Genomic DNA, 22,151 nt, shown 5'->3' on the forward strand with positions numbered 1-22,151 from the left:
TCCACTTGAATCTAGCACTGTTTTGTTGTTTGTTAGATTACATACGTGTGCATACTCACACATCAGCACACAATTCACAACAGAGTTAAGTGTGGAGTAAGAAAAAATTAAACGCTTCAACTTCTGCCTTCATCTGCCAGCGAGAGTCAATAACATTTTGCATAGAACACTAAGGGATGGTTGAGAAATCTACCAGCCATACATGGGGCAAGTTTGTAAGAAAGGTTCAAACTTACCGTTAAAGGCACACAAAACAGTGAGTGCATTGTCCTCCAAACTGAATTATTAAGTACACATGGACATATTATCCGAATTTACCCTGCTCACGGAGGTGTAAACCAGGAGCCACAGAGAGCGCAGAAGCGGTTTCTGCCTGACTCCAGAAAGTCTAGCTCAGCTCTTCCTGCAGCACCTGAATGTTTTCAAGCCATAAATGCTTTCTCTTACACACACCCTCCCCAGGCCTCCTGTTAAAAGTCAAGCCATTTTCAGCCTCAGGATTCTGGACTTTAAAGGAGTTCCTTATATACACAGGACAGGCAAGGCTGCATCTGGGATATATACCTTGTGCTTCTTCTGTGGTTAGTGCCCCCTGTGGCCACCAATATCAAGTACAGTGATGTTCTTTGACTCCCAGAAAGTACACCCACCCATAGTTCCCCCTTAGAGATTGCACAAGTTTGGACAGAGACACATCGCTGCATTTGAGTTTCAGTTGATCTTGCTGGAGCCTGTCCATCTCAGCCACATGGCGAGCTCCTCTTATTCCTCTCTGAAATCCACAGGGCGGATCATCATGGTGGTCACCTTCAGACTGTGGCTGGGGCCTTTCCAGTAGTGCCACTTCATGCCGTTGTACCTGTTCATGGCAGGGCTGGGTGGGTAATAAATGCCATTTAAGTTGGAGGGTCCACAAGCGTCAAACCACCAGCCTGGAGACAGAGGGAGGAGGAAAAAGAGAAAGAACAAGGAACCTTGGGGTACTCTGCCCATAAACCCTGAAGCAACCCCCCCAAGTCACTCTTTCCAAGCAGATTGGTCACCTGTGCTCTGAGGCATATGAATTTGCAACACAATGTAGGAGTTGTGTGGCACACACTTCCCCTCCCCTTCTGCTCATTACCTCCACCTGCCATCTGTGCACACCTGCATGCACAGTGGTCGTTGTCGACGTCCTTGGTGCTGAAGTCTGTCCCTGAGGGACTAAGGCTGCTCGTGCGACCAGCTGTGCCACTGTATCTCCCGACATAAAGCCTGCAGAGGCAAAAGGGGGAACGTACCATTGTCAGCTACAATGCTCTGTTGGTTGCCTCTCCTCTGAAATATGAAACAAGGTATACTTGCTTGGCCTTAGGTGAAATGTTTATTTCAAAAAGTCTGAATGTGGTAGGGCTGTGCCATCAGTCTCATAAGCAGGCGGTTTCCTCGTTTTGTTTATCTCTGTACTATGTGTATCCCTGTTTTCCTGCAATCCAGGAAGATCTCTTTCCTACCTGAGGTCATGCACTTGCATGGTTACCAGCAGCTCTCAGTAGTTATAAATCAGTGTTAACAGAGCTGAATGCTTTTGGTCCAGAGCAGACCATTTAGTAAGGTGTGCCGAAACCCTTATCCCAACCTCTTTCTTAGTCCTGCACTGTGGTTTTAGGGCCAAATTAGATGTGACTAGGGATGGACGAATCGGGACAGTTTCAGTTTCTCATTTCCCCCAATCTTAATTCAGTTCTCTACAGTTCCTTAACAGTTTGCAATTATTAGTATTTTAGTCCACATGAAAATTCACCAGCATCTTAAGTGCAAATTTCACCTAATATAAACTTTTTTTAAAAATACAGTTTTGAATAAAATACACTTGCCCCTAATATGCACATTTGTGTATACATTATTTGGTTGGAGGGCTGAAACACAAAATCTGGTGTTCTAGCGCCAAGAAATAACACCAAGAGGTTTTAAAAATTGTGTTTTATTTTTAAATTGGAGTCCAGCAAGTTTGGTAGGATTCAGGGCTGGACCTTTCCAGAGCACTTCCTGAGTAGGACTAGTGGTGGTGCTAGGCCTGAAATTTCAACTGACCTTCATGGACTAGGGCCAGTCAGCAGCCATGGAGCATGTTCCCTGCCTGAATAAGGTGCTTATTTTAGCACCACAAGGAAATAAGCTCCTCACCGGTAGTTATGCTCCTCAGGCCCTACATGGAAGTGGTCATACAAGGCATAGGCCTCATTGTTTTCCCAGTCCTGGAGTTTGACATGAAGGTAGTAGGAAGTTTGTGTGGTGAGTAAGTGGATGAAATCATTGCCCAGCCAATGCTCTCCACGTGGGGACCCAAAGCCCTGCAAGAAAAACACAGAAATGTCAGAGGAGGCACAGATTAATAGAGTCCTGATACAGCACATCACAGAAGTTACAGAAGACTGTCTCACCTCTTAGACAATGTTTCTAACTGTTTTTATTCATGCTTTTACTTTGAAATTGCTTAGAGATATTTTAGGGAAAGCAGTTCACAAATGAACCACATAAAGGCTCAACCGAGGCTACAGAGCCCGCCTGGTCTGGTATGGCAGAGATTGTGGGGAGGGGGGGGAATCCCAGCTGGTAATCAACCTGGTTGGCTTCTACTAAGGTGGTGAACCTGTGTCAGGACTGTACCACTTCAAATTGCAGGTAGGGATTCAGAGGACCAAATGTTCCTCCAAAACAAACAAGAAGTTTCCATTTGGTAGTTACTAATGATAGAAGCCACCACTTGCAATCTGCCTCTGCTTCTTTTTAAATAGTTTCTAGCATTTGTAGAACCTGAGATATGAAGCAAAACGTACAGGTTCTATTCTTCTCATTTTCCGTGAGAAACTAGCCTACTCCTTAGTAGGGTTTGAACTTGCAGGAAAGTTTTATTTCACTCACTTTCAGAATTTCCTAGTGCAAAATCGGCTCATTTCTCATTCTACTCGCAAATGACCCTTGCTAGTAAATGAGAAATGTGACATTTCTGCAAATCACTTCAATTCCCCCCCCCGAACTAATTGTAAAACTTCAGGTAAGTACCCCACCAGGGTCTTGCTGCACCAGTATTCTCAACAAACAAAGGTTTTTCTTCGGTTCACCTTATGCAATTACACCTTGCTGTAATTTATTTTCTCCTTCACAACTTGCCTCAACTTGAAAGGCCCACTCATTCTTTTGGTATTTTAATAGTTTAGACTTTAATAGTTTAGACCTGGAGTTGGTGGGTGGGTGGGTTGTTTGTTCCATTGTGATTTTTTTTTTTTTACAAATTTTGAGGATGGCAATGTGGTTTTCTATCCGTTAAAGGGTTTTTCTTACCCTTTTGTCCTGTCTATTACCTTCATTTGTCATTTTGTGTTGGCTAGCCTATTTTTAATATTACTTTCATTTTACTCATCATCATCCAAATAACTCTGCTTTCAGCCCCCTCTACCGATCCCTGCCTGCTGGCCCCAACATTTTCATATGAGAGATCCTTTACATGTATACGGTTGTCTGAACTACCCATCCAGGGGCGGAGGAAGGGGGGTGCAGTGGGGGGCGGGCCGCCCCGGGTGTCACCATTGAGGGGGGTGACAAAATGCCGGGCGGCACCCACTGCAGGGTCTGCAGTGCACCCGAACCATCTGTCTTTCCTGGGAGAGACGCAGTGGCTTATGCACGCTGGCTGTAGGGCAGCTGAGTGGGAGGAGGCAGGCAGAATCCTCGGAGGCCCCGCGGAACATCCTGCCTCGGCTCACCCCACCCCTGGACGTTGATGGCTGCCATAAGCATAGTAAATTGGAGGAGACACTTCAAAGGGGAAAAGACAGATCTGGTATACAAATTAGTTGCACAATTGGAGCTGACATAAAAAAGTAGTTGCAGAAGTTGTGCAGGTGGTTTCACTGCATCGGAGTCTGACTCGTTCTCTGTGCAATAGGTGCTGGAATAGGTTTTGTCATGGACATAAGGAAGAGCACAGGATCGTATCAGCAGCTGCCACAGGCATAAGCAATTAAGTGAACCTGCCTCTGCTAGATTTAAAACTCTTTTAAAAAAAAAAAATTCAAGTACATCTCTGGTCCTTAAAAGAGATAAACTACTCTGCCCACCTGCTTCCTTACCTGTTTATACTCCTTCCAGGTGCGCTGAAAGTCGACAGAACCATCCGTCCTGTGCTGGATTACAGTCCAGCCGCCTCCACTGGTCTCCATGTCACAGAGGACCTGCAAGGAGTGCAGTACATTAATGGAAGGGAAACTTCACAAATGTCCAGAAGCTGCAGCTGGGCCTGAGGTTCCTCAGCTGTGCCCTAAGGGACAACAACTCTTCCAATTCTGCACCATCCATTAACACCTCATATTCAGAGCTGGACAAAGAACCCACAGATTGTGAGTTTCTCAGGTGCAGGTTCACTTCCAGTTTCAGAGCCCTGGGGGTTGGTGGTGGTTGTGTTGTTGTTTTTTAAGAGGGAGGATATGTGGAGAAAAGTGCTGTGGGAAAGTGAGCTTCAGGAGGGAGGGAGGATTTCTACATTCTAGGGAATTCAGAGGCGTGTGCACACAATTCTTCCTAAGAGGGACTCTGCATCTTTGCCTGGAACTGTCCATCTATAGGTGCAAAGGAGTAACAGAGCATCCCTTAACACAATCCACCACCCACTTCCTAGATGTTCCTCTAGATGTTGCTGGACTACAACTTCCATCATCCCTGACTGTTGGTGATGCTGATGGGAGTTGAGAGTCCAGCAACATCTGATGGGCCACAGGGCCCCCATTCTTAGTGGGTCTAGGCCCTGATGCCTGCACTCACTTTTGCGGTGGCCGTAGTGTTGGGGAACTGCAGTGTGTAGATGCCACTGGCGGTGAACCCTGATTTGTATGCAGCTGCACAGTCCTTGAATGTCTTCTGCTCTTCTGGGCGGATGTGAGAAATGTCTGCAAGAGTCAGACAGAGGTGCTTTCAGTATAGCCGTCTTCAATCTGTGCAATGTCCATGCATGCATTTTTGTAGGCATAGACTCAGAAAGTTAAAAACATAAGAAAAACCCTGCTGGATCAGGCCAAAGGCCCATTTCATTCAGTATCCTGCTCTCACAGTGGCCAACCAGATAGGAAGCCATCTCCTTGTAGATGTTTGTCTGCAGTGGATAATTCCCAGGGATCTTAGGAGTGCAGACAGAAGCATTCAGCTGTGCCCTTGGGCAACACACACACACACACACACACACACACACACACCCTCAGGTAGTCTCCTCCTCACTGCAGCAGGTCTCAGGAGCTCACATCAACAGGCTCCCTACTGGGATGTGGGCCAGATGTCAGCCCTTGACACCAGCCCCAAAGTGCACTGAATAAGTAGAGCAGGATTGCCCTGGGGAAAAAATCACTTCAGGGAAAACAGTTACTTACGGTTGCACTGGGACACCAAGCCTATCAAGAGCTTCACAGTCTCTGCCAGGGAGGCCTGCTGTCTCTGGAGGACTGTGTTGTTGACCAGGGCAGCGCCCAGACGCTGTTCCAGATGCCCAACAAGGTCCACCTGCTTGGACAGCAACCTCTGCATTTCCTGTTTCTCAGACCTGAGGCCTTGAAGCTCTTCCTCACGTTTCCCCTCCATAGCCAGGACCTTCTTCTCTAGGAAGCTAGGGAAGGGAAAGGATAATGGGAATCCTCCACATACAGGCCAGCAATATTAATTGTATTATTTCCTTTAAAACACTCATACCCCACCTTTCTGTCTTAGAAAGTGTACCCAAGGTAGTTAGCAGTCTACGAAAGATACAAAATACATGATCAGGGGTTTGGTACCAAGATAGCTGAAGAACCACCTGTTCCCATATTAACTTGCCTGCTCTTTCTCACCTGAGACGACCTAGGACCCTCCTGCTACCCCACCTCACAGTGTCATCAGCTGATACTTACTGCAGACACTGCTAAGAAGTCTTGCAAGGTTTCAACAGTACCTTGCCAAGCAGCTGCTGATCATGGGAGCTTGAGTGGCAAGCAGTGAGTGGCAAAGGGGCATGCTCATTCTGGCAGTCCAGCAGAGGCTGCTGCCCATCTCAGTCTGCCACTTGAGGCATGTTGCTCAGTGTGTCTCATGACATGGCCAGGCCTGACAGCTAGACATCAAAAATTCTGCAACCAGAGTAAAATTACACAAACATGCATGGATTCTGTTACTTTGCCTTGATTTGTTCTGCACGAAGCAAGTACAGCTCTGACCTGTTCCTCTCTTGAAGTTTGCTGATCTCCTGAGTCTGCAGCAGCAGCTGTTTCTCAAGCTTGTTGGTAGAAAGGGAGTTTTCCAGCACTTGGATTTCTAGCCGTGAGGTCTGGGTGAAAACCTGGTTGGTGTGAGTAGAGGGAAAAACAAGCAACTCAACAGTGAGGCAGGCAAAAAGTAGGCGGAGCCAGAGCAAATTATAGGTGGAGCCAACTAATTCAGGTTTTGTCCACATCATCCACCTTGCTGAATTTCACAAAGGCAGCACTGAGGAGGAAGAAGCCAGCCAGTGTCACCTCTTGTACTGGTTGCGAGTAAGGGGGTGTTGAGGTGGGGGGGGGTGGCTGGAGGCAGACTGAGCTTGGTGGGGCAGTGCCCCATTTTCCCTAATGGACCAACCTCCATGGCCCATTTAATTGTCTGTAACAACTGCTTGCCTGTAGAATCCACGTTGGCAAGAAATACAAGGGCTCCTGAAAAAATAATCACAAGTGATCTGAAGTAGAGAAAAGGGGGGTTCAGAGTTCTCTGCTCTGCCTTCCCTAAATAGCAGCCCAGCTTACCTGCATCTCTACATCAGTGAGCTTGCGAGTCTGCTCAGCCGTTTGGTTCAGAAGGCTGGTGCCAATTTCCAACATGGCCGCTGTGTGATTCTGCACAGCACTGATGTGGTTGTCAGATGTTTCCATTCTCACACTATCCTGGATATAGTTCTCCAGCTGTTTATGAGTGAGTGGGCGGGGGGGGGGGGGAGAGAGAGAGAGAGATCATAAAAGTTTGTACTTAGGAGGAGGACTTAATACTCCATCACACATGCACCATGACTTCCGAAAAATGGAAGCAGACCAACCTCTAGGTTGCTTTCTTCTTCCCTAAAACCAATGGAAGATCTATGCCAACCTTAGTTTATAGCTGAAAATGTGGGGCTTAATTTTCTAAGCTTATATTTGTGATGTCCTTGATTTTCACCCCTGTTCTTTCATTTACCTGAAGCTTCGTCTAGCAACTTGTCTAGCAATTACTTAGGGCAGGCAAGTGTCCTGTGGAAAGCCTGACTGCTGTTCGCTCCAATTCAGCAGTAAAATGTAGGCTTTCACTGAGACAAAAAAGCAACCGCTTGGACCTGGAAAGCCCGGACCTGTGCTTATAAATGTGGTGCTATAGTGTGGAGTCAAACTCCCCCTTCTTATTTGCCCCACAGTCCTGGGACCAACTCAGACTTACTGCTATTTGCATAAGAAAAGTGTGCAGAATTAATGTCACATCTTCACTCTTCAAATCATTGTATAAAATATTAACCAATATTTACAAGTACATTTTGGCACCTGGAAACTATGTTCCTGATAATCGGCAACATGACCACTCTATAAACCTCTCTGCCAAAACAAAAGCAGCACATGTGTATGATTGCACAGCAGTTTCAGATCATCAGCATGAAAACAGTTTCCCATGGCTTGTTTTCAACAATGGTTGTCTGATTTTTTTAAAACTAAAAGATGTTTCCTTGCAAACAATGAGATATATATTTGGCTTTCAGTTCTCAGAAGCTCTTTGCATAATATTTTTTTCTTTCCTCTCTGTTTATGCAGATGATTTGGCCAACACATGTACAAACATGATCATCCCACCAGATTCGCCCCCTCCCCACTGGACTTCCTATTATTGCAAACTACTTCTTCTTCTTCCCTTTCTTCACACAACCTATTCCATAATTCAGTTAACCTCTATTGTGTTGCCTCTCAGTTGTCTTCCCCCGCAATTAAAAACCCCCAAATACATTAGCCTTCTCTCATACAAAATATGTTCTTAATTCCCTGATCTTTTAGCTTATATTTTCTACTTCCTTACCTCCTTTTGAGATGAGGCAACTAGAACTGTATGCCGTATATTCTAAAAGGGTGAGATATGAGCATCATTTTACACCTACACTGAACATACCGTATTTTTCGCCCCATAGGACGCACTTTTTCCCCTCCAAAAATGAAGGGGAAATCTGGGTGCGTCCTATGGGGCGAATGCAGGCTTTCGCTGAAGCTTGGAGAACGAGAGGGGTCGGTGCGCACCGACCCCTCTCGCTCTCCAGGCTTCAGGAAGACATCCGCAGCCTAGGCAGCCCTGCGGGAGTTCCCGCAGGGCTGCACAGGCTGCGGATAGCAGCCTGTTTCCCGGAGCGCTGGGCGCCCCAAAAGCAGAGCACCCGGTGTTTCGGGAAGACATATGCAGCCTAGGCAGCCCTGCGGGAGTTCCCGCAGGGCTGTCTAGGCTGCGGATAGCAGCCTGCCGCCCGGCACACGGGACACCCTGAAGCAGAGAGCCCCTTGTGCCGGGCAGACATCCGCAGCGTGGGGAGCTCTGCTGGAGTTCCCGCAGGGCTCCCCACGCTGCGGATAGCAGCCTGCTGCCTGGCGCGCAGCGTGCCTTGAAGCAGAGCGCCCCTCGCGCCGGGCAGACATCGGCCAGCCCCACAAGCTCGGGGGACAGCGGGGACCCGACCTGGTTTTGGAGGAGAAATAAAGGAAAACATTTTTTCCTTTATTTCCCCCCAAAAAAACTAGGTGCGTCCTATGGGACGGAGCGTCCTATGGGACGAAAAATACGGTAATTTGCCATCTTGTTGCTCATTAGGTCTCATCCACACTTTAGTTTGTCACGTGATTTCTAGGCACAAGACCAGAAACCTTAGTGAGTTTCTTTGCCCCACTGCTTTCCCCAGGAAAACCTGCTGTCTACTGCTGAATTGTAACAGATATCAATGGGTTTCCGTGGAATGGTATTTGTTCTGGTCCAGCAGTAAACACGGGGTTTTCCCGGGGAAAACAGAGGGACAAAACTAAAACCTCTTGGACCCATGACCAGAAATCGCGGGACAAACAGAATAACTTACAGGATGAACTGGTGTGTGGATAAACCCTTAGTTTGGAGAGCCTTTTGGAGCTCTTTGCAGACCAGTGGACTGCAGCCTTCCTATTTTGGCTCATCTGCACTTTTTCCTATTAGCTTCCAGACCCAGTTCAGTGCTGGTGGAATGAAAGTCAGGAGCCTTCCATAGGTATGGTTTTAGATTGGCTGAGGAAATGCTGATCCAGATCCCACCTCTTAACAGAAAAGAAGCTGTGACCCAACCGATGCTGTTAGACTACAGCTCCCATCATCCCTGACTGTCCTGGCTGAGGCTGATGGGAGCTGGAGTCAAGCCACTGCTGTGTTAGGTGTAAAGTAATATTGCCAGAACTGAGAAGGGGTGAGCAGCATACAGAAAAGCAACCCATGATTCAAACCTGTCAAAATGAGTCTTAAAATGACAACATGCTCCTTTTTTAAGGTAGCAAAATTAATCTCCAGTGAAAGCAGTTCTTCCTACACAACTTAGAAACATACATGGCCAAGGTACGTGATTCGCTCCAGAATATCTCCCCCAAATACATTTGTTTTATCTCTAGCCTCCTACTGATTCTAGAAGATTTCCTGATGAAGAGGAAGACTTTACCAATAAACCCCAGAGAACGGGAACCTTCAAATGTTTTTAAGAGCATTGTCTAATAAGGCCCCCAAAGCTCTCTCATTCCTATAGTTAAAGGCTACTGGTTACTGCAGTGCTGGCTAATGGGCAGGAATTATAGGGCGGACAGATTGTTCTGAGTGTCACAAAATAAAACAGGGCAGGAAGCAGAGTCCTTTGGAAACAAGACTGCCCGACCAAAAACTTGTAATTAGAGAGCAGGCTTGGCGCCAGAGGTTGCGGAGGGGGCGCAGTTAGGGAGCTGTCTGGACCCAGATTTGCTAATGGTCCCACAGACTATCTTAGCTTTCGCTTGCCAGTGGGGTATTGCCAGAGCAAAATCCAGGGCTGGCTAAAGACATTTTGGCACCCAAGGCAAACCACAAAATGCTCCCCCCACCAGGGAATATGGAGTGAATGAACATGGCGGGGGGATAAAGATCTATTTTGGGAACAAGGGGGGAATCAAATCAACCTCACGCTAAGTGCATGCAATCCCTAGGATACCCCAAGAGGCTGCTGTAGAGGTGGCATTGGGGTGCGGGCTGCTGATGACACAGCAGATCCAGCCTCCAAGGAGTACACTGTAGCTGTTGGTTCTACCATTGCAGCAGCAGGCAATGCGTTCCTTGGAGGCTGGATCTGTTGCCCCTGTGAATCCTGCTGCCCAAAGCAGTCGCCTCACCTTGCCTCATGAGTGGGCCAGCCCTGACAGAATCATACAACAATCGTTTCACCCTTCCCTGCCCCCTTCTTAAAGAAATATGATGGTTGTAGACCTCAGGGTCAACCCAATGCATGCAATCAGGTCTCCATAGCTGATAGATACCTCCATGTGGAATGCTCATGTGTAACCACTCTTTATCCTAAGCCTGTGTCTCATCCTGAAGAAAGCATCTTCCGCCTGCTGCCCTCAAACAGCTGAAGCAAAGGGAAATAGTATTCTGGCAGGGAGAGCAACTCCAACATGGGTATCTAAGGATATTAATGCCACCGGACGGTCACTTTCTAGTTACCGGGCCTGTACTGAGAACTTTCAAGAGAGTATATTTAAAATGATATAATTACAGAGTCATGAAAATGTCCACATGCATATCAAAATGCTAGGCTGGAAAAAGAGCAGTATATGCAATGCATTCCTAAAGTACATTGCCCCCTCTCCCCCCTTTTTGCATCTGTCATTCTTCTTCCCCACCACTGTTCTGCATGTGCATAGCTGAAAAGCCAGTAGCACTGTTATTTTAAGAACAAGAGCAGCAATAAAGCAATTTGAAAATGACAGAGGCACATGCACATTCACTGTGGGGAAACTGCCTGCTCTTGATTAATCGTTAAAATGTTGGATGAGGTTACAAGCAGAGGAGTCACTGTGGTCATCTTACTGCGTATTCCTGAGTCACATCCGCCACTGTTTTAGATTAGGGTTGCCAACTGACTGGGGGGGGGGGCGATACCTAGTATGCTCCAGTACCTTGATCAGCAGGTTACTTTGTAGGTGAAGCATTCACATTTATACTTTTGATTTAGATTTAATTGTGCTAATAATGCATGCTGTTTAACCCTAAAATGGAAAATCAGAGCAATATACATATTGTTACCTTAGCCTTACTACTAAATGAAAACTAGCCCCACAGTGTGGCAGGAGAAAGGCATGAGAATGTAGGTGGCCAGAAAGATAGCAATAGATAGATAGATAGATAGATAGATAGATAGATAGATAGATGATAGATATTCTGCCTTTCTCTTGCCACATTGCAGCACTTGTGGAAATTGACAAAAAGCATCTGATCAGAAGAATGTGTTCTGGCCCAGACATGCACATTGTGCTTCTTTGGTCAGCCTAAGCTAGAATCCAACATGGCATCAACAGCTTTGCTGTGACCCACCCGGTGTGGCTTTGTGACCTGCCTGTGGGTCCTGATCCATGGCTGAAGAGTAAAGTGTGCATAAAAATGCATTATATTAGGGGAAGTTGCTTCGTAAAAAACATATATATTTGGCAAAATTGCACACAAAGATGTGCATATTAGGAGAAATACTAAAATGCTGGTGGATATTCATGCAGCCTTTTTTAAAAAATCATAAAGTGTAGAGAACTGAACTTAAGAGTGAAAAAATGATAAACTGAGGGAAACTGAAATTGACAGATTCACCCATTCTCAGTTCAAGGCAAAAGCAAGATTCAAAGAGATTTTCCAATTCACAACTCAGTCTTTTAGTCACATTGTGACACTTTAGGTGCATGTTAGGTGCTATGCCCTCTCTTATGGAGCATTCATTAATGCTAATGGAGCTTGTACAGGAGATCTCCCCACCTGACTGCGTCCTTTGTGGGTCTCTGCAGAGGACTTATACAGATCTCCCCGGATTCTGTTGCACAAGGGGGCTGGAGGTATGATGCTGCAACCTTCCTGAAGCAAAGTAGATCTAGGTCCAGTCAGTGCCTGGATGGGAGGCTATACGGAAACCCCATAATGAGTTATTAACAGTTAATGGCCTTTTAGGCTTCCTCCACATGAACAGGAGTTCACTTTTTGAATAATAATAATTATATGTCACGGGGTGTGTGGAGGGAATCAGGATTTTTGAGATACTTAGGTGAGGCATGGCCAAAAAAAGGTTGGGAACCACTGATCTAAGGCCATATATACACAATATATTTAAAGCACACAGAAAGGATCCTGGAAAATGTAGTTTACTCCCTTGCAGGGCTATAATTCCCAGCACCCTCAACAAACTACAGTTCTCGGAATTCTTAGGGTGGTGGGATGTGCTTTGAATGTATGGTGTATGCACAGCCTAGGAGGACATGACAGTCCCTTGCAGATCCAAGCCCCTGGTCTTACCTTCTGTAGCCACTGGGTGTTGTTTTCCATGATGTTTTCCAGCTGCTGAAGCCTCTTTACTGGCCACTTGGCCTCGGCTAGGGACGGAGCATCCCTCTGGAGTGAGTTGGAAACCTGGTATTCGGCAGCAGGCGAGTCACAGCCCCCAAGCTCTGGCAGCAAGAAAGTGTAGGTGCAGGAGCCATGCTGCAGCTGGTGCTGGAGGTGCCTTGCAGGAGCATCCTTCCCCTTCACATGGGGGCCAAGTCCTAGAACCACTGGATTCACCCCTGCCCAAACAGGGAAGAAGAGATATGCCAGTGCTCCCCAGTTCCTCATATTCCAGTCCTGCCTCAGAAAGCTTTCCTGTGTATCTGAGCTCCTTCAGTCCCACGCTGTGACCTATTGCACCTTCCTCTGAAGAAGTGTGACGGGAGACAGCCTTCAAGCACTCCGTGTCCGCGTGCAGGGAAGCCCCGTCAATTGCTTCTCCAATCCCTGGCTCACGTCCTCCTGACCACTGCAGGAAGTTTTATTATTATGATTTTTTTTAAACCCTCCCACCATCTCCCTCCTCTCTTGCCCCCTACAGGTTTTTGGAACACAGCCTGGCTTCATTTAAAGATGCTTTGTCTCTCTGCTCACAGAGTCAAGCTCCACTTCTGATGAGATAATTACACCGCAAGAATGTACACTCCAAAGTCAATTGCGCTTGGATCTCTCTGCTTTTCTCCAGCGCACTTCTGTCCACAACCACCCCCTCTGCCAGCCAGCTGGATAAGAGAAAGAAACAAGAGTTTCTGTTTCCAAAATTGGCACCTGGGATATGACTGCACAAGAAATCCTGCTTCAGTGATAAAGCAGGAGCACAGGAAGAAAATTTCCCCAAAGCAGGGACAATTGGCATGGGAGAACTTAGCATTAACGTTTAGCCTTCATGATAGGTGCATGCACCATGACTAAAAGCATTAACCCTAAACATCAGGGAAGCAGATTGAAGCTAAACATTAGGGGAATGTTCTTGATAGTAAGGGGTTGTTAACAAATGGCTAAAGGGGGTTCTCCTTCCCTGGAGGTATTTAAGCAGAGGCTGGATGGCTATCTCCCAGGGATGCTGTACTTACATCAGACATGGAGCAAGGATATCTTGTTTCAGGCCAGGTCCCAGCTAGAGGGGGTCCACAATAAACCCAAGTTTAAACCCCATTTAAGGCTAGCTCACCTAACATGTAAGGGACGCGGGTGGCACTGTGGGTAAAACCTCAGCGCCTAGGACTTGCCGATCGCATGGTCGGCGGTTTGAATCCCCGCGGCAGGGTGCGCTCCCGTCGGTCGGTCCCAGCACCTGCCAACCTAACAGTTCGAAAGCACCCCCGGGTGCAAGTAGATAAATAGGGACCGCTTACCAGCGGAAAGGTAAACGGCGTTCCGCGTGCTGCGCTGCCTCGCCAGATGCAGCTTGTCACGCTGGCCACGTGACCCGGAAGTGTCTGTGGACAGCGCTGGCTCCCGGCCTATAGAGTGAGATGAGCGCACAACCCTAGAGTCTGTCAAGACTGGCCCGTACGGGCAGGGGTACCTTTACCTTTACCTTTTACACCTAACATACGTACATTCCTTTAATCCTTAAAACAGCCCTGGCAGGTCACCTGAGACCTCCTAGATTTGATTTTACCCAGAAGCTGCATGGTCCACAACTCACATTCAAGAGCCACTGCAAAACATACCCATCACATCTGCTTTGTCTAGACGTAGAACTTCCCTGTAACAGCCCAACCCTTTTTTCTTACTTGAAATTTGTTCTCCAAAACTTTCTTTTTTCTTTTTTAAAAAATGTATTTTTGTTAAAGATTTTCTTGGTTTACAAAAGTATGTGCAATCTCTCTCTTTTTCCCCCAAGTAACCTTTTTTACAAATCAGTTTCATTTGTTGAGAGACATTCTGAGTAGAATCCCAAACATTTTTTAAAACTGTGTTTCGGGAAGATCTACTGCTCTATCCTACAAGGGTAATTAGGAGCGTATTTGTTCCAATAAATGTTTATGGCTCCATTCCATGGAATCCCACACAGACTGTGATTTACGGTATCTCCCTTTTCTCTTTTTTAAAAAAGAGAAAACACAACAACTTTTTTTTTTTTTAAACACAACAACTTCTCTATATCCCTGCACATTCCCAGTTGCATAAATGCTGGTTGGTCCCTTCTACATGTCACTAAAGAAACTTTGAATGAACAGTTTGAGCGTCACTTGTCTGCATAGGTCTGGTCTGAGGAATCCCAGCCTCCTGCATCCAAAATGAGATGGGGAAAAGCTAGACCAAATGGAAGAGGTTCCTTTGTTTGTGTCAGTGCACAGAAAACCTGTAAAACTTGCCAATTTCCGAGCAAGAGGATGCACATTTCAGACTGTAGTTGGTTTCTCTGTGGGTGCGGCTTAAGGACTGAAAGGGTCTTGGGTGAAGGGACCTATGATGGGTCCCCTCCTGTCAGTGGGTCCTGGTAGACTTACTTGCCATGGGATTCCTGGTTAGAGCTCCAGAAGTACCTAACAGACTTATTTATTGCTCTCCCCCATAAAATAAAATAAATAAAATAATAATAATAATAATAAAATAATAATAATAATAATAATAATAATAATAATAATAATAATAATAATTGTCAGCACTTAATGTGAGGGAAGGCCTGGTGAAGGGTGATCTATTGGGTAGTGCCCATGATAGTAATTACAGTGGTACCTCTGGTTAAGTACTTAATTCGTTCCGGAGGTCCGTTCTTAACCTGAAACAGTTCTTAACCTGATGCACCACTTTAGCTAATGGGGCCTCCTGCTGCTGCCGCGCTGCCGGAGCACGATTTCTGTTCTCATCCTGAAGCAAAGTTCTTAACCTGAAGCACTATTTCTGGGTTAGCGGAGTCTGTAACCTGAAGCGTATTTAACCTGAAGCGTATGTAACCTGAGGTACCACTGTACATCTATGTCCTTAGCCTCCACAAAACACAGTGGATACCAGTGTTTGCTGGGGGGCGGTGTGTGCAACCACTCTGTGTTGGGACTGGACAACAAGGCAAACCACAGTTATTTTTCCCCTTTCCGAATCAAACCACAATGTCAACAATGTGCCCACACAAAGCCTCATGCAGCTGTTGTTCTGTACTCCGTGCTTTTCTCTGTGCTGCCTCTCTGTGTTCTTCTATGCCTATGTTCCTTTACTCTGGTTCAGGAGTTTTTAACCCTAGGGGATCCATGATTAGGCACCCATAAACTGGGCGCAACCCATGTAATAAAATAAAATGTATGCAATATTTTGTATCTGCGTTTTTCTAAGGAGGGGGTCCATAGCTTTAATCAGATTCTTGGAGGGGCTCGTGAACCCCTCCCAAAGGTGAAAAACCAGTGCTCTAGGTCAATAGGCTTTGATGCACTAAAGAGCTCTGGTGATTTTATTTATTTATTTTCATTTGTTAAAGCAGAGCAGCAGAGGAGTTTGTGGCTTTTTTTAAGTTAAAAGTTAAATTTAACTTAAAAAATAATAATCGGCAGCTCTGCATGGGAGGGGAAAAAATACTCCAGAACTCCTAATCACTGTTAGCGGACAATCACACCCCAGGCAGTACTAAGTATATTTTCACCTGTAATGCCTACTGAAAGGCATCCTCTCCCACCACTAAAAAAAAGTATGTGGAAAGTCAAGATGGCCAGCAGGAAGCTGCAAATATATTTTATATATTTAAATATATAAATATATTTTATATATTTTATATATTTAAATATACAAGCTGCATTTAAATATACAAGCTACTCAGCCACCCTTCATTATTTTAGGAAAAGAAAGTGCAACAAACAAACCCTGCTCCTCTCAAAAATGTGAAACTAACATTGATTTTGGTGTTTTACTTGGCCTAATAAAAGCATTGACCTAATATGGATCATGGAGTAAAGTAAATCACTTTAATTCCCCTCACAAAAGTCTCTGAGCTTATTTGTCTGCAATTTGGCAGGCTTAATCCACTCTGGAGGAGTTATTGTGTTGGCAAATTTCATCTGTTTCTGCCAAATGGGAAAAAACGTTATAAGAGTTTTTAGAACTGCATGAAGAGTGAAGAGGGAACACAGGGTTTCATTTTGACACAATGGCTCAGAACCCAAACTACAGAGCAAAGAACAAACATATAGGATATTTTTTTAAGGGGAAGCCTGGGGCCTGTGCACACCCCTAGTGTTTTTTGGTATGAGAATTGCTAACATGGTGCAGTTTCACATAAAATTGCTGACAGGAGAAATGTGGAGTCGGGTGGGGGAAAATAAGTCATTAACTGTGGCTGTATGAGCCTCTTAGAGGAGTTCAGTGTTTTATCTAGTCATCTTCCATCTAATAACAAAGTCCCAGCACTTCCTGCTTCAGAGTTCCAGCTATGTTGGGGGCCTCCTGGCATAATAAGAAGAAGGAATTTGGCATGATGTGATTTCAAAGTAGGGGAAGGCGGTTTTGATTCCCAGCTCTACGCTGTTGTGAGTTTGGGGGTGGGGGGTTAGGCTGCATGCCTGTAAAGGTAAAGGTAAAGGGACCCCTGACCATTAGGTCCAGTCGTGACTGACTGGGGTTGCGGCGCTCATCTCGCATTATTGGCCGAGGGAGCCAGCATACAGCTTCCGGGTCATATGGCCAGCATGACTAAGCTGCTTCTGGCGAACCAGAGCAGCGCACAGAAATGCGGTTTACCTTCCCGCTGGAGTGGTATCTATTTATCTACTTGCACTTTGACGTGCTTTCAAACTGCTAGGTTGGCAGGAGCAGGGACAGAGCAACGGGAGCTCACCCCGTCACGGGGATTCGAACTGCCGACCTTCTGATGGGCACCCGCGTCCCTCCCGCCACCTTATCCCTCCCGAGTCCCTTCTAATTCCTGGATCCAAAAAGGATTCAATTGTTGGGATAACCAGGCAATCTTCTTGGTAATGGCCCCTAGGTATAGGTCATTAAGGTAATGAAGGAAGTAGCTCTGTGCCAGAGGGAAAATGGGTGGGCTCCCCTCCCTCAACTGGCTAGTAGTTAGAAGGACAAAAGCCAGAGTTGAGGGGTGTGAGAGGACTTGAAGTTAGAAGCAGGCTGCAGGCAAAAGCCTGAGAGGGAGAGACATGTCTGATTTCTGTTTGAATCCAAAGCTGTGGCTATGAAAATATCAAGACCCTCTTAGGGTGTTAATGCTGTGAGCCCCTCCAACGTAGGCTCAGGCTACATATACAGTCATACTGCAGGTTACAGATGCTTCAGGTTGCATTTTTTCGGGTTACGGACCGCCGAAACCTGGAAGTACCGGAACGGGTTACTTCTGGGTTTTGGTGGTCATGCATGCACAGAAGCGCCGAATTGCAACCCGCGCATGCGCAGACACGCCGCTGCAGGTTGTGAACGCTACGGGTTGCGAACGTGCATCCCGCACGGATCACGTTCACAACCCGAGTGTCCACTGTGTGCGTAAATAAACCATATAACATAAAGACACCACAGTCTCTGGTATCCCTCATTCCACGGAAACTGAACCTTGGGTAAGTGCTTGGAACCCCTGGAATCTTGCATCACTCAGAGACTGGGGTGGCATGCAACAATATTTTCTGACTTGGCTCTCTGCCCAGGTGAATTTGTTTCTTACAAAGTGCTGTACATATTCAATTTGCCTCTTTCTGTCTTTTTCCCCTCCCCACCCCCCCCCCCCACTTTGGACATCCTGTCTATATGTCACTTCATCTTGGGCCAAAGTCTGGGAAATGTTGTAGGCCCCCGAAAGTTTGGGATATTAAATGAAACTGAAGTTCATCTTTGAAAACAGACTTTAAAATGGCATTTTCTTCTGTTTAATATAAAGAACCTCAGAGACCCATCTAGTCCAGCCTCCCTGTTCACACAGTTGCCAACCAGATGCCTTTGGGAAACCCATAAGCTTGACACAAGTACAAAAGCACTGTCCCTTCTTGTGATTTCCAGCAACTGGCAGTCTGAGGAATACTGCCTCCAACAGTGGAGGCACAACATAGCAAGCATGGCCAGCAGCCATTGATAGCTTTATCCTCTGTGAATTTTTCTAATCTTTCAAAGTCATCCAAGGTGGTGGCTACCACTACATATTGTGGGAGCAAATTCCATAGTTAAACTACATGCTGTGAGAAGTCCTGAAGATGCTGTTATCTGTCCTGAAATACTTCCAACGTTTAGCCTTATTAGTTATCTTGGAGTTCTAGTATTATGAGAGAGAAATACATTTCTGTATCTACTTTCTTCATACTATGCATAATTTTATATACCTCTGTAATGTCCCCTCCTTGCCTTTTCCCCTTTCTAGTTGCAGAGTTTGAAAATGTTGTATGTTCGCACATTTCCTTCAATATATTAAAAAAATGTATTTTTGCTGAGCCTATGGGAGTATGAAATTAATGTAAAATGGAGATTATTAAATGGTCAATTCAAGGGTATACAGTTAATAAGCTAGTACTCCTTTAAGTGGTCATGAGTCCTTCTTTTAAACAGCCCATTCTGCCCTTTATTCCCCCTCCTCCTAAGAAATATCTTGCAAAATAGTTCATCCGGATCACTGGCCCCTTGCATATTTTAAATTTTGCAAGATGTTTGTGTGTGTGGCTATGCTCATTAATATCCCTGAAACACAAATATTTTGGCTAGCATAATCACTCTGATTTAGAGGTCATCGGGAGTAATATTTCTGTCCAGCTCTAGAGCATTTTAAATTGCAAGGCTCCTTATCCGGGCTGAACGTACAGTCTGTGAACATTTGGAGAAGAATCTGCCACAGAACATATGCTTGGTCTAGAAGCCGCCTCCAGGCCCAAGAATTACCCTGTAGCGCAACAAAAGCAGGTTCAGAAATAAGCCAGAACATTTATTGTGTAAAAAGGTACAGGATTTCAGCAGGAATTTGCAGGTGATGCGTTGACTGGAAACAAAGCAGTATGTCCACCACACTTTTGCAGGCACAAAGGACTCAGCTATACAGCTGCAAATAAAACATTTGACACAATGTGACACTAGATGGCGATGGTGAGCCTTATGGAAAATTCAATGTATTTTTTAAAACACTCTTTAAAAAAGCACCAAAGTGTCCTGAAAGTGGAATCCTGTGTAGCTGCTCCAATACCAACATGAATGCAAATCATGATGAATGCATGATTAAAAGGACTTTTGGAGCGCCCCCCCCCCCAATCTCTCTGCCTCCAAGGGGTAAACAAAGTCTTTTTTCTCACCAGGTCAGACTCTCCTGCTGGAAGACTTTGTACTATCATCTCTAACAAACTCCAGCACACCACAGATGCCAATCCACGGTCCAGAAGAACACTGACTTGAGGAAAATCTTTCATGCTCAAGCAGGATAATATCCAAGTCTTTTCTGGAAACTGAAACTGATTGCCAACTTGGGGGATTATGTCATGTACATGAAACATACAATTTCTATACATTCAGGCTTCCACTCTCAGTTTGGAAAGTGACCCTGGTTATGATGAATAGATTTTGGCTGAAATACAGGATTGAATTTGGATACATCTCTGGAATGACTGCTTGGTTTTTACAACAGTCGCTGTGATCACAATCTCAAGCAATTGTTGTTCTGGCTTCACTTCTACACGGGTGTGGAGCTGGAGGAAGCTGCTGCCAGCCAAACATTGGAGTCCGAGTATAATGGTAAGAGCCGGGATGGGGAACTTCCAGCCCATGGGCTAGATAAGGTCCAGGGGGGATCTGCCCCTGGCCCATGGACTAACCTCCTCACCCTGCCCCCAATGAAGCCAATGGGAGGCTATTTTTGTCATGACCCTTGCATCTAGGAGTGATCGAGACAGGTTCAAGGCTCAGAGCTGGCTGATATGGAAGATATGGACATAGTATGTTAGACTGTTCAGCAGGGGTCACCAGCTTTCCTAGGCCAGTGGGCACATTCGGAATTTTGAGAAAGTGCCATGGCACCAGTCTCAAAATGGCTGCCATGGAGTGGCATAACACAAAATGGATGCAGAAAAGGAGACAGGCATTGTCTACATTGTCTACTGGCAGTTGTTCTCTTGGGTTTCAGGCACTGCTCCCTTCACAGCCCTACCTGGAGATGTCAGGGTTTGAACTTGACACCTTCTGCACGCAACACAGATACGGTCATTGCAGGTTGGGATGTAATCCAGATCACATCCACTCCCCCCCCCCAAAAAAAACCTCTGGCTAAAAACACCAGCTGGGTCTGATCGGATCTGACAGTGCCACAGTTCCTTACCATCTGCTTTTTCTCTGTGCCAGACAGCAGGAATGGCTATGAAGTAATGGATGGCCAACACGTAGCGCATGGAAAACTCCAGAAGTCTGCTGGGGGGATCTAGCTGCCTCCCCCCTTGCCCCCCACAGCTGCTTAGATGAGAAGCCAGGACTTCTGGCATATCCATAACTTGACGAGACCCTTGGAGCCTGAGCTTGGCCAAAAGGAACCAGAGTCAACGTGCTTTGGCCTGTTCCTCACCCACAATGGAAACTGCAGTTTTACTGTCAGCATTTTCTGTAGGTGAGAAAGAAAGGCTTCCACCTGCGTAAAAAGGAAAACAAAAGCCCCAAGAGCCATCCGTCAGGCTGATAGTTTCCAGCTAAAGTTCCAAATGGCTGCATGGGGGAGAACAAGAAAAGGAATGGAGGCAGCTGGAGCAAAAAAGAGAGAGGTCAGGGCATGTCATTCAGCTGTGCAGCAGCAGGAGGCCCCATTAGCTAAAGTGGTGCTTCAGGTTAAGAACAGTTTCAGGTTAAGTACGGACCTCTGGAACGAATTAAGTACTTAACCTGAGGTACCACTGTATGTTTTGAGGGGGGAGGCAGTTGAATTTTTCTTCCATCGTTGGTGCTCAGATCAATAATTCCCAAGGAACAATGCAACAAGGTTTGTGTGGACCACCATCAGCACTCGTGCACTATCATTACAAGCTGGGAGAGAACAAAGCCAAGACCATCTTTGTTTGAGCAAAGGAGAGTTCACCCATCACCTGTGGTGATGGTAATTTAAAAATGTATCATTTTGTAGTTTTGTGAGAATAGCAGTTTATATTTTAAACTCCTAAACCACACAACTTCTGAGCATAGTAGCAAAGGGCAAGCGTGGGAATGAAAGTACAGTGGTACCTTGGTTTATGAACTTAATCCGTTTTGGAAGTCCGTTCTTAAACCAAAGCATACTTTTTCATAGCAGTGGGGGACTCAATTTACAAATGGAACACACTCAACAGGAAGCGAAACATGTTCTTATTCCAAGGCAAAGTTCACAAACCAAAACACCTACTTCAGGGTTTGCAGCGTTATTAATCCAAGTTGTTCATAAACTAAGCTGTTCTTAAACCAAGGTACCACTGTACTTCTTTACCTGTTTGACAGTTCTCTGTATTGGACTGACGATTAAAAATACCACAGAAACGAGACCAGAGTGGCTCAAAGTCTTGCTTGCCGCTGTGATGTGTGGATAATGTAACTACACTAACAAAACCAATCCAAAATCCATTCCCAACCAAACTAATCTGATACACATAGATATATTTAAATGCTATTTGCAGCATCAGCAAAAACCAAGTTGCATC

At 45.8% G+C, this 22,151-nt stretch overlaps 1 protein-coding gene across 1 annotated transcript; it reads right to left on the reverse strand.

Annotated features, from left to right (window-relative positions):
- On the reverse strand, nucleotides 1-20,465 carry LOC310767934 (angiopoietin-2-like). Its single transcript, XM_083625542.1, has 11 exons — nucleotides 19,800-20,465; nucleotides 19,318-19,396; nucleotides 12,562-12,830; nucleotides 6,780-6,935; nucleotides 6,216-6,337; nucleotides 5,400-5,632; nucleotides 4,801-4,925; nucleotides 4,113-4,214; nucleotides 2,167-2,333; nucleotides 1,124-1,254; nucleotides 1-932 (listed from the first exon to the last, which is right to left on the reverse strand). The coding sequence occupies exons 1-11, from the start codon at nucleotides 20,010-20,012 to the stop codon at nucleotides 763-765; spliced, it is 1,767 nt and encodes a 588-aa protein (XP_083481668.1). The 5' UTR covers nucleotides 20,013-20,465; the 3' UTR covers nucleotides 1-762.
- Nucleotides 20,466-22,151: the final 1,686 nt, after the last annotated feature.

Source organism: Podarcis filfolensis, assembly GCF_964270895.1.
Source record: "Podarcis filfolensis genome assembly, chromosome: 8".
Taxonomy (NCBI): domain Eukaryota; kingdom Metazoa; phylum Chordata; class Lepidosauria; order Squamata; family Lacertidae; genus Podarcis; species Podarcis filfolensis.

Coding starts and splice junctions, on each gene's coding strand:
- LOC310767934 (XM_083625542.1), bottom strand. CDS start 20,012: ATGTATAGAAATTGTATGTTTCATGTACATGACATAATCCCCCAAGTT. Junction 6,936..12,561: donor ACACCCAGTGGCTACAGAAG/GTAAGACCAGGG, acceptor ACTCATAAACAG/CTGGAGAACTATATCCAGGA. Junction 2,334..4,112: donor CCTGGAAGGAGTATAAACAG/GTAAGGAAGCAG, acceptor TTTTTCTTGCAG/GGCTTTGGGTCCCCACGTGG.